Below are 12,467 nucleotides of genomic sequence, written 5' to 3' on the forward strand. Positions count from 1 at the left end.
TGTGTGACGCCACCACGGTGGTGTGATCATATTTCACGACAGTGGTGTCATATTATCCACCTATGATTTATTCATGTCACAACACAACCACATTTTAATCAATAGAGCAGGGTTTCAGAAGCATTTCACTCTTTGAGGAGGAAATTAGAAAACAAAAGTGAAGCTACTCTGACCAGGAGCATGCAGATAGGCTTTGCTCTGTATTTGTTTATGTTGAAACCTACTTAGCTGGGGTTAGTTGCACTGCAGGCCATGACTGAGGCTGAGTCTGGGATGCTGTCAGATAAGGGGATAGGCCACACCCTGAAATGCTTGGAGACAAAAACCTCCACTCCCCCTCACACCCTGCGTAGAGCTGTTCCTGGCCTCCAAAGCCTCCTTACGCTTCCCAACGAGTGCACTGGCAGCAGGCATGGTGAACCAGCTGAAGATCGCAGATGCTCGCAGTGAGAGTAGCAAAAGCATCATACAGGGTAGGTAAACCATCCACACATGCGCCTAGTGTACTGCTAGGGTAGGTGACTGCTATAATGGAACATACTGTAGACATGCTACATGGACCGAATAACTTCAGACTTTACAGCTTGTTGTTGAGATCCTTATTGACTGTTTCTAGTTTAGGGTATGCTATTTCTTAAAAGTTTCCTTGTGTTTAAAAGTGGTTGCTATGTGGAGCGGGGACCCTTGTGTATGCTCTTTGGAGAAGTTAGCAGGGGAGGAGGCATAGTTACCAGACAACAGTGAGTCAGCAAGGACATGTGACCGGTTACTGGAGTGACTTACATCACTTGATACTTTTAAATGAACAACATGCAGTGAGCGGGAAAAGGACTTGATACCTGATGTAATCTAATTTCTCATTACCATACAGCAGCCAGGTTGGCTAAACTTTCAGCACAGACTTGTTTTATAGTGTAGATAATACAGTAAATTCTGCTTAAATATTTAGAATTATTTATTTAAAATCTACTTTAAAATAAGTAGGCCTACAGTATATCATGTAATTTCAATTGAACAATGACAAAAGGGAAGTGTAAACATAGAGAAACTATAGAATTAATTCTGAATTATATAGTTGCTGATTTGAATAAAAAATCACATCACACACATCACATTCCCCATCATCTGGATTTACTGTTGGCCTGTGTCTGTGCCTGATCTGGGTGATGGGTCTTTAAAATGTCACATCAATTCTTAACTATTAGTTTCACATTCTCATAGTGGCATGAGGAAGACCTGATGGAGCACAGTTGAAGGACCATTTTGATATTAATGACGAAAACACAAATAATGTGTGTATTGTGTTAATCCATCTCACCTCTACCCTCAGATGAGGAAGAGAAAACAGGATTGGGGCGGTGTGGCTGGATATTGTTTCTCATTTCTGTGCTGTTCACATTGGCTACTTTTCCTATATCTATATTCATGTGCATAAAGGTATGTTTCCCATATGTACAACATAAATGAAGACTGAAATTAGAAAAATAGCATCAACAAAATAAATAATTTACTACTAGGTAAATGAATATGAAGTGTGTAAATCACTGAGCCTGAACCTGCTCCATTTATTCACAATCCTATTTTGATAGCAAATAAGGGGCATTTAAATATTATCGTTTGACTCACTTCCTTTAGATTGTGAAGGAGTATGAACGAGCTGTTATTTTCAGACTGGGCCGTATTGTGGATAGAAAACCTAAAGGACCGGTGAGATCTGATCATTTATCTGACACACATCAATTCCAATTTAGTTCTGTAATGCATTGATTACTGAAGATGACTAATCTGATGACATCCTGTTCTCTATCTGTTTAGGCATTTTCATTGTGGTACCTTTCACAGACACATTTGTGAAAGTGGACATGCGCACCATCTCCTTTGATATTCCACCACAAGAGGTCTGTCTAACAGCTTTTATTGCTCAGTGGAACTTAAACTGCGTTCCTAGTTTCCTAAGTAAAGTAACTAACTAAACACAACCTTGAAATTATATCGGATTAGTTGCCTGAAGACTACTGATTTGCACAGAAATGTTATACAGTAACATAGAAAGATGGTTATGACTGTATCACTGATATTGACTTTATTACTGTAATATTGACAACACATTAGATTCTGACCAAAGACTCAGTCACTGTGTCTGTGGATGGAGTAGTGTACTTCCGAGTCAGCTGCCCTATTTCCTCGGTGGCTAATGTCTCCAATGCCAACTCTTCTACCCGGCTGTTGGCACAAACCACACTGAGGAACGTTCTGGGGACCAAGAACCTTTCAGAGCTTCTTTCTGACCGACAAGGCATCTCACTGAGCATGCAGGTATGGGAGAGTACGACAAGGCTTTAGAGTCACCCTTATCAAAAAAAGGTATACTTAAAGTTCATTTTATCAAGTAAACTGAAGTGCAGTTGAAGTATAATTCCCAAGTTTACTTTAGGTAGTAAGTTTATTAGTATAAATGTACTTGTGGTACACTTGTACATGTACTATGTTTATACTTCTTCCGACTAAATTGGTCCACTTTCAGTTTATAATAGTAAACTCGTAAGTACTGAGAACTACACTGTAAGTGAAGATACTAGTTATATACTAGTTAAATACGTAAGTGTTTTAAAGGTGTGAAAGTAATTATGAAAGTAATGAAGATCATACTTCATTGCTGACATACAGGAGTCTCTGGATGAAGCCACAGATCCATGGGGCATCAAGGTGGAGCGTGTGGAGATTAAGGACGTGAAGCTTCCCCACCAGTTGCAGAGAGCTATGGCCGCAGAGGCAGAGGCAACAAGGGAGGCCAGAGCTAAGGTGAGAAAACTTTCACAGATAGAGAGTATCAGTATCAAAGTGTTGAATTATCTGTCATTACTAATTGTCATAGTCTGTCTAACATATACTGTACATATGACCTGACAGACAGGAATGTCAGGATGATTTACTTATACAGTAAATCTGGCTTACAGTGGACCACAGCTCTGACCAAGGGGTGTTTTACTGTTTATTTATCATTTTCCTTTGCACAATGTGTAAAAGCCTTTGTTGTCCTTATACTGTCACAATGTCTGTGAACAGTAAAAACTGAAACATATCAACTCTCTTGCAATCAACCCTCTCCACACACAATAATGTGTAACTTAGTAGATTTGAAATAGCTGTGCCACAGAAAATAGTGCTGCCTTGTGCATTGTTCATTAGACTTACAGAGTAAACTGTCATATTGATAATCAGTTTGATTACCTTGTTCATAAACAATGGCATGAGAATGAGTCATTTTGATTACACTGACAGTTTCAGTGGTATAAATACTTGCTTTTGAGATACGAGCTTTCGCGGGTAATACTTGGTGCAGTTTGCACTAATTGTTTTGAGAAATGCAATACATTTGCACCAAAGCAACTGGTAAAAACTGTAGGCTAATACTGTACATACTGCACATTGTAGCTGTAGGAGTAAATCATTCTAGGGTTTATGTCAATTTGAACTGTACTCTGTACCTATATCAGGTGATTGCTGCTGAGGGGGAGATGAATGCCTCTCGGGCGCTAAAGGAGGCATCTCTCGTCATCGCAGAGTCTCCCTCTGGACTTCAGCTGCGCTACCTGCAGACCCTCACCTCCATCGCAGCCGAGAAGAACTCCACCATCATCTTTCCCCTGCCTATGGACATGATGCAGCAGTTCGCTCGCAAGAATTGATGGGATGAAGATGCAGAAATAAACTGCTGAAATAAGTGCCACTTGTTGTTCATTACATTTTAATACGCAAACACAAAGTGCAACATGGACAGACAATGGGGCCCTTAGTCATTTCATCACAATGGCCAATATGTCATCCTCTAAGCTAGTGTTGGTTCAAATCAGAATATGTTTTAAAACAGGTTTTAAATTCAAATACAGCATTAAATAGACATGCGCTTCATTTGAACGTAATGCTGAATCAAGGCTGACATACAAATTTAATAGTCTGTACATTAAAAACAACAGCAACAGTAAACAACAGCAAATGAATAGTGTAACAATAAATGACACAATCAGCTTTGCTTTTTCTTAATATACAGCAACTCAGTTATCTCAGTTATGTTTGTTAGGGTGGAACAGACATTCAGAAGTTGATTACATAGTTGTATCCATGGGACACGAAAGCTATCAGTGCAGTTTCAGTACCTGATCAGGAGTATTCAAATACATGTAGGGTTCCTTACTGACAAACTGAGTTTGGGCTAGCATTCTCTTTAGTCCTCCTTAAGCTCTTCTCCACTTCCCCATGAACAATTACTGTCAGCAAAAGATGGCTGTGGTTGACCCAATACACACCATTACAAATGGGTCAGTTCAATTTTACACATTTGCAATCCGAGTTACACCAGTATTAGAAAATGTTTCTTTTTCACTGTTGCATTGTACTGTAGGCTTCGCACCTTGACCTGTAAAGTAAACATGATTTCTCAGATTATAAGATTGAATTGTAGCTGTAATCCATTCCAAATAGTATGAAATAAAAAGTAAGATAAATAAATAAATATTTAACATGGATGACTTCAGTCTACTGAAGCTGGCTCTCATTTTCCCATCAGCCTTTCTTCTCTTTCTAAACCTGAGTTTGTCTCTAACAAGGACAAAAAGCCAGTGATATCGGGCCCATACACATGGTCAGCCATATACTGAATATGCAGTGTCAGTGGACTCCTTATGAGAGAGTTCAGTGCTTTACACTCATTTAAGTATAGGTAGGTACAGTATAGGTTCCCTCAGAGTGCAAAACCCTGTCTACTGGGAGCCTGGTGTATGTTTGTGTGTGTATTTCGTATCATTCAAACAATCAATGAGATGCTCACACGTAAGCAGAAGGCCTGACCTGAAATGAGAGTCCTTTGATTCTCTAACGACCAGCCCAAACAGCAATAGTCTCCACACAAGTGGACTGAGTGTTCAGCACCATCTAACATCCCATCTCAGCAGCACTATCCCAGTCTCTATCTAAACAGTACAAATGCATATTAGCACAGCCCACAGTAGACTGTAGCCTCGCCTCCACCCAAACTTAGGGATGGAATGATATGCAAAAAGAAAGCCTCTGATGTTTCCAAAACTAAAACTGAAATGATAAGTACACTTGGATAAAATATTATTTCACCAAATTCAAAATATTACATTATAACATTTTTATAAATGAAACATTCATGAATATTTTTTAGTTTTTATGTTGTTGTTTTTTGCGCAGAAGTCGAAATCACTCGTCTAAAACATTTTAGGTGTCCACATAAATACTGATATTTGGAAACTGTGTAACAATTTAGTGAATACAAACAAGTACAAAGCCACCCTGAACCCCTTATGTATGACCAACAACTGCACATACGCATGAGACATGTCACATGGTTTGGAGAAACTCGCAATGGCTTTGAGGTTACAGATCCTGAACAGACATAGTACAGCGATGTTTCAGAATTAATTCTCATTCTCTGCTCCACAAAATGGGGCTTTGAACTTGGAGGTAAACAGATCCTAAATCCGGCAGGACCGGTGACATGGGACCTGAATGCTTTTTCCACAGCCCATTCGACCACACCATGTGCTGTCTGGAGATGTGGTCATCCAGCCATGTCCTTGAAGCCACAAGCTGTCCGTTACAACTGGAAGACTTTACAGTGCATGCTGTCCATTGCGATAAAAGGTAGTTTTCAGAGTCACAATTCTTGGTAAGAAAGTTGTAATAGCGAAATAGGGTTCTGACCGATCAATGTGTTGCACAACAGGAAGTGAGTGAGTTCTGTAAACCCTTGTGGCCCTCCAGGGTAAAAGCATGAGTATTCTTCCTGCTGTTCTGGTTGAGGAGCAAAATGAGGAAACATGATTCTGCACAAGGCTGATGGTGATGGGTCCCTGTGAAAGCACAGTATGACTCCGAGGACACTTACAGGCATATACAGACTTGGAGGAAACACACTGGCTTCAGATATCAAGATGGATGAACTGTCACTGTTCAATTCACAGTCTGAGTGTTTACATGACATTCTGTTATACATGTACACTGTTCCTGAAGCATTCACTTTATGGGTGATTGTGTTAGACAGAGATATGCAAGATGTAAACATACCTTTAAGCACTGCAACCGAGAACATAAAAATCTTTGATGAAATACCAGTCTACTTATTCTGTGGATAGTAAGAGGTCAAAAACATGCTCATGTCAACTGGTCTACTTTGATATCACTACTGCATTTTCCTGCGTCACAGCCTTTTTAAATAAGGTGTGGAGTTGCACTGGTGTATAGTTCTTTGTAGGTCAAGATACCTAAATTACCATTGTAATGCTCTCAATTTGTGTGCATACCACTCTGCTTGGTCTGGTATAACTATTGCTGGTGAGCGGTTTGCCTGTGGGAAGGCGAATGGCAGAAGGTGCTTTATGAAAAAGGAAAGAAAATGCTTCCATTTCTCGTGTGTTTACATCCATACAATCTGAGGCCACAACAAATAGCTGGCGGTTCTGCTCGAAAGCACAAATGCAGATTTGGGGACAGGCACAATGATGTTTGAACCTAGTTTACCAGAATTGCTAAGGGACTGTTGAAAACCAACCCAAAGCGAGTGTGACAAAGGACCTTTTCACCAACATCTCACGCCTCATAGAGGAAGGTAAAGAGAGATACGATCAGGGCTCTGACCCACCAAACTACTCACATTTTAAGAAGTAATTAAAAAAAAAAAACACTGGACAATGGACTAGATAACAGCGCAATTCTTCATCAGGACAGAGACAGTCCTGCAGCTTTATGAGAGTAGCCAAATATGCACAAAGAGAGGGCATTGTGTTTGGGCATATTCTCCCCCTCCTCCAGTATATTTGAGAGAGCCTAGGCCAGATTGCTCCACGGGTGAATCTGTGCAATACTGTAGATGGATGAAAAATATAGAATGACAAAGAAAGAATAGTATAGAAAGAGAGAGAGAGAGAGAGAGCTTGAGTTGTTCAATATCAATCTGGATATTTATCTGTAAAAATGTCCCTGGCATGTGTTGAAAATAGAGAGGAGAAAGTGAGAGGAAAAGAAGCGATGAGGAAGAGTCCCCCCATCCAAAGGAGATGGACGACTGAGTGGACAGACGGGGCAAGAGCGAGGAACAGAGGCCGAGGAGGTATCTAGTGTGTGGGGTGGTTGGTTCATCTGGGGAAGTTTTGGACGCGAGAGGGCGAGGTTGACCCGGAGGCGGCGCGGTGGATGGGTGAGCCCGAGGGGGACATGCGTGGGCTCAGCTCGCCCGTCTGCAGCCGCCACAGCAGCTCCTCGTTGTTGCGGCTCAAGCGCTTCTTCTCGTTGCTCTCCTTCTCCACGTACTCCTGTAGGTTGGCGTTCTCCTCGGACAATTGCCTGGAGGGAGCAAATATAAAAAAAAAATGGCCATGCCCTTCAGATGACTTAACAGTAGCCTAATGACAACGCTTCGGAAGACCTCTCACACAGTCCAAATTAAATTCTAGGAGGAAGGATTGGGCTCTAGATTTCATTGTCTGGATAAAGTGTGAAGGAACAGGGTCAACATTATTTTCAAATTGGTAAGCTATTTTAGCGTTAACAGCAATGAAAAGTCTTTTTAAGCCTTCTCTCAACATACAAAATATAATCTGTTACACACAACAATACAGATATTACCAGGAAGCACTATAAGGACACTGGTTTGGACCTCCTAGCTCATTAATGACAGTAAGTAGTAACAAAAGGTAAAGCTTTTGAATTCATATGCCAAATGCCACACACTCTTATGGACAGTTGTCAGGTGGAGCCTTTTAATTCCCACACTACAAGCCTTACGTATGTCTATACAAATGATAGAAATTGCCTTCTTATTTCTTTTTGCTTTGTTAAAAGAGTAGATGACATTGGTACAGTGTATTGACCATATGCACCAGTACATTTAAGGGTGGCCTTTCAAATAGGGGCGCCTGAGGAAGAGCTATTAGAAAATCTAAGAACATTACAGATTAGTTGAGCTGAGCGATGTTTGTACCTGGACATGGCGATGTTGGTCTCGATCCTGGCCTTCAGGTCCTCGTTCTGCTGCTGCAGCACCTGCACACGCTCCTCCAGAACCACGTTCTTTTGAGCCTGCTCAAAAAAACAAGGGCACACAGAGTGCAACATTAAATTCCTCATACTACATATCTAAAATGACACCCTTTATTCTGTTATTTAGTTTAGCAGGACGACAGGGTGATTAAAGACATACAGTTTAGGGCCACTCATTAATCATACATTGTATCTCACTATAGTAAGGTGTCTTCATGATGACCTATAGAGGCCTTAGACTAAAGGGAATCATTAACCAATGATCTATAAATCTGCACAAAAGTAGATCCCATGAGAGTATGTAGCTTATACCTGTAACATTTGTATACATTCAGGCATCTGAATAGACACCCCCTACTATCTGTATGGGACGCTACTTGGGTCCTTGGCGTGTGTCAGATCGGTACCTCACAGTTGGACCTACCATGGTCAGTAAGCACCAATAAAGTTTACATATTTAGAAACTACCTGCTGCAACCTTATTATTACTCAGTGTGAGAACAAGACAATGCCCAAAATACATATGAGCTCACTTTCACATTCTGTTCAGACAATCATGGCAAAGTGTATGTCTGTCTGTCTACATTTAAAGGGTACCATTTTCTCCAGCTGTAAGATCTTCAGCTCCTGTTCGTGGATCTGCTGATTCTTCATTTCCAGAACTTCCTTCAGACTCTTCAGATCCTCCTCAATGTGTCGGTATGGTGCCAAAGCATCCTATGGAATATTAGAGATTAGGGGAAAGCATATGTTCACCAGTAGACTACTAAGGGCTAACAAATACAAACACTTCTATGCTAGACTGATTCCAAGGACCCTTGCAACCGTGAAGTGTACAACCTGACCATTACTCCACTTCTCCATTCAAACACACAGGAAAGGGTCCTAATTCCCGGGCTGATGATAATCCTTTCAATCATATGTGGACTTTTGATAAGCCACTCTGCTTCATGAAAGTGTGTGCCCTATCAATTGGAAGTGGCACGCTACAGAAGAACTGACTATTGTGTTGTATTGTGGTGGACCGCTGATTTTACTAGTAGTCTGGAATTAGACAGCTAAACCCTTAGCACACCCTGAACCCTTTGTAGCTTTGGTAAGTTGTTTAATTTTCAGATGAGCATAGCAGTCTGTGTCAGCACTATAGCCTCTGACCAACTTTCAGAGTAGGATCATTAATTATGTGTTGGTACCACCCAAATTAATTGGCAGAGGAGGGCATTTGTACACTATCCTTGGGGATCAATAAAGTATATATCAATCTATCTATCTATCTATCTATCTATCTATCTATCTATCTATCTATCTATCTATCTATCCCTAGAAAAAAATTAGTCGAATTAATCCGGTGATGGGAGGCATTCTCATAAATAGCATTGTGGGAAGGCCTATATCAGCTTACCATGGGTAACAATATTACATTGAAGTGAAACTTTTCCATATTAAGTGGAGTCAGATTTATTAGGTTAACAGTGGTTCTATAATCAATTGCTATATTTTCAACAGTGCGGAGAGTGTCAGAATTTCCTGAAAAGTAGGTTCACACACACACACACACATATACACAAACACACACACACACACTTCAGTAAAGAGGATCAGAAGACATTACCACTATCTGTTCATCTGTGCTCCTCCTCAGTGCCTCCTCGAAGCGCTTGGCTCGGTCCCTCAGGCTGCGGTTTTGAAACGTGAGTGTGTCCACCTGATCCTGCCCAACACAGCACAGGTCACAAAGCCACATGAACACCACGTGTTGCACACTGCATTTAGGTTTCAGCAACTCAAGAACACTTTGGACAAAATATAATCTTTTACTTGCTTTACCCAGTGCACGGACACACGCGCGCACACACACACACACACACACACACACACACACACACACACACACACACGCACACACACAGAGAGAAAGAGAGAGGATGAAAAGGGGTCAGCACTGAATCCAGATCAAACTGCAATTACTGCCTGCACAGTGTCTTTAGAACACCTACAAATGGTTGGACTTGCATGGTGGGTCACTGTAATGATTACAGTACTTGAATGTTAAATGCTCTCCACTCTTAATGCTGCAGAGATACTGTAGTATGCCAGGGTTGACAGACTCGTTTCCACTTGAGCAGTTGTAGTGCTAGATAAAATTGATATGATCTTATCTACTGTGCAATAAACTAAGAGAGTTTGGCTAGATGGCCAAACCAAATTAAAAATGTCCTGTATAGATGAATGTCAATATATACTGTACATAAGCACTGAAAAGAAGAGGATAGAGCAGGTAGGTAGGAGTCAAGTTACTGCAGACACATTCAACTACAGTATGTGTTAATGAACTACACAACCACTGTAGATGGTCCCACATGGTTTAGTTACTCATTTTACCCTGGATAAATAGTCTTTGCTATATTAAGTCCACAGGACGCCTCATGAAAACCACTCTGCTCTCTTGAACTGCCCAGGACAGAGGACTGTTCCACAGTGCAAGCAGGCACTCGCTTCACAACCGAGTCTGAGAGAGGGTCGAAGGGCTTTTTACAATACCAAAAGGAAAGATGAAGTTTGAGAACTTGCTGGTGGAACTGGGGGGTTTTGGGCGACACCAGGCGATGGTCATCCTCTTGCTGGTCATTCCTCGTTTGACCCTTCCCTTTCACTTCCTGCTCAACAACTTCATAGCTGCGGTACCATCCCACCATTGTGACATTAGCGCTCTGGAAGCGGAAGGAGGCCTGGAGAATCTGACCCGGGAACAGAGACTGACCGTGAGCATTCCACCGCAGGAGGACGGAGAGCTGTCCTCTTGTCAGATCTTCTCCGAGCCACAGTTCCACCTCTTGAGCGACTTTTCCAATGCGACTCACCTCCCTGCAGTTCCATGCCAGAGTGGCTGGGTGTTCGACAACAGTTCCTTCATCAGCACGCTGGCCACTGAGTGGGACCTGGTTTGTGACCAGAGGGGAATGACCAAAGTGACCGCGACCATCTTCTTTGTCGGGGTGATGGTGGGTGCCGCCATATTTGGCACCCTGAGCGACAGGTACGGCCGCAAACGCATGCTGCTGTTCTCCTACCTGTTGTCCATCTTCTTTGCTGTGGCCAGTGCCTTCTCCGTCAACTTTGCCATGTTTGCCGCTATGAGGTTCTTTACAGGCATGGCCATCACAGGCATCAGTATCATTTCCATTGTGCTGTGTGTGGAGTGGGTGGACATTAACCACCGCACTCTGGTGGGGGTGTTGATAAGTCTGGACTGGTCTACAGGGACCGTGCTGCTCCCGGGAATAGCCTACCTGGTCAACGACTGGAGGTACTTGACGATTGCGGTCACCTCACCACTTGCATTGGCCACACTCACCTGGTGGTGGCTGCCAGAGTCGGCCCGATGGCTGATCGCCAACGGACGGCTGGACGAGGCTCACTACTACCTGACCAGGTGTGCCCGAGCCAACAACAGAGAGCAGGTCATGATGGACATGAAGCCGCATATGCTCTCCACGGTCATCATGTCAGCGGACAGGGGCAATCGGAAGTACAGCTACCTGGATTTGGTGCGAACGCCCAAGCTGAGGAGGATGACGATGCTCACAGGCTGCACCTGGTACGGGGTGGCCTTCACCTACTACGGCATCAGCCTCAACATCACAGGCTTCGGCCTTGACGTCTATGTGACCCAGCTCATCTACGGTGCCATTGAGCTGCCAGCCAAAATTGGCATCTACTTCAGCCTCCACAAAATCGGCCGTCGGTACAGCCAGGTGGGAACCCTGATTGGCACGGGAGCCTGTCTGGCGGTCAACCTCTTCGTCCCGCTCCGCATGAAGCTGTTGCGGACGATGGTAGCTGTTTTGGGGAAGGGCTTGTCGGAGGCGTCGTTCACCTGTGTCTTCCTCTACACCACGGAGCTCTACCCGACGGTGCTCCGGCAGAACGGACTGGGCTTCAGCTCCTTCGTGGCCCGCGTAGGCGTGTCCTTGGCCCCGCTGGTCAGCCTCCTGGATGGCGTGTGGGGGCCGCTGCCCCAGGTGCTCTTCTGCTCCGTGGCATTGTTGGCAGGCCTTCTGGCCCTGCTGCTCCCCGAGACGCGCAACGTACGACTGCCCGAGACCATTGAGGACGTGGAGCAGACCAGGAAGAGGTCCATCTCAACCTCCGAGCACTGGAAGGACTCTGAGAGTGTCTCCATTAACTGACATAGGTAATGTCCTTATCACAGTATTCAAAACGGCTGCAGCCAGGAAATGGGGGACTCCTCCCCTACCTGATATCTGCAGATCCCCCACCCCACCCAACCACCTCCCAAAACCAATAAAACTATAATGCACATTCTATTGCATCTGCCATTCATAAGTGTAAGAGCAAGTCTGATAGTGAAACAGTGGGAACAGAGCAATGACTGTTTTCTCCCC

The 12,467-nt window shown here is 43.3% G+C and overlaps 3 protein-coding genes across 4 annotated transcripts in view; 2 read left to right on the forward strand and 1 right to left on the reverse strand.

The window, feature by feature from the left end:
* Positions 1-368: 368 nt before the first annotated feature.
* stoml3a (stomatin (EPB72)-like 3a) lies at positions 369-3,735 on the forward strand. The gene is made up of 7 exons (XM_048263983.1): positions 369-473; positions 1,331-1,437; positions 1,636-1,706; positions 1,814-1,898; positions 2,113-2,316; positions 2,668-2,802; positions 3,498-3,735. Exons 1-7 carry the CDS (start codon positions 413-415, stop codon positions 3,687-3,689), a joined length of 855 nt encoding a protein of 284 aa, XP_048119940.1. The 5' UTR covers positions 369-412; the 3' UTR covers positions 3,690-3,735.
* mtus2b (microtubule associated tumor suppressor candidate 2b) overlaps positions 3,732-12,467 on the reverse strand; it is a 46,942-nt gene continuing 38,206 nt past the window's right edge. Inside the window, exons 11-14 of one of the 2 annotated variants that reach the window (XM_048263972.1) lie at positions 9,674-9,772; positions 8,659-8,778; positions 8,003-8,100; positions 3,732-7,365 (exon numbers count right to left, since the gene is read on the reverse strand). In XM_048263972.1, coding sequence (XP_048119929.1) covers positions 7,158-7,365; positions 8,003-8,100; positions 8,659-8,778; positions 9,674-9,772 — 525 coding nt within the window. In that variant the 3' untranslated portion in view covers positions 3,732-7,157. Of the gene's footprint in view, positions 7,366-8,002; positions 8,104-8,658; positions 8,779-9,673; positions 9,773-12,467 lie in introns of both variants that reach the window. The other variant, XM_048263971.1, reaches the window with a different exon arrangement.
* Positions 10,532-12,387, forward strand: LOC125307849 (solute carrier family 22 member 7-like). The gene has a single exon (XM_048263974.1). It carries the CDS (start codon positions 10,614-10,616, stop codon positions 12,249-12,251), a length of 1,638 nt encoding a protein of 545 aa, XP_048119931.1. The 5' UTR covers positions 10,532-10,613; the 3' UTR covers positions 12,252-12,387.

The sequence above is a fragment of the Alosa alosa genome, chromosome 15 (genome assembly GCF_017589495.1).
Source record: "Alosa alosa isolate M-15738 ecotype Scorff River chromosome 15, AALO_Geno_1.1, whole genome shotgun sequence".
NCBI classification, from domain to species: domain Eukaryota; kingdom Metazoa; phylum Chordata; class Actinopteri; order Clupeiformes; family Clupeidae; genus Alosa; species Alosa alosa.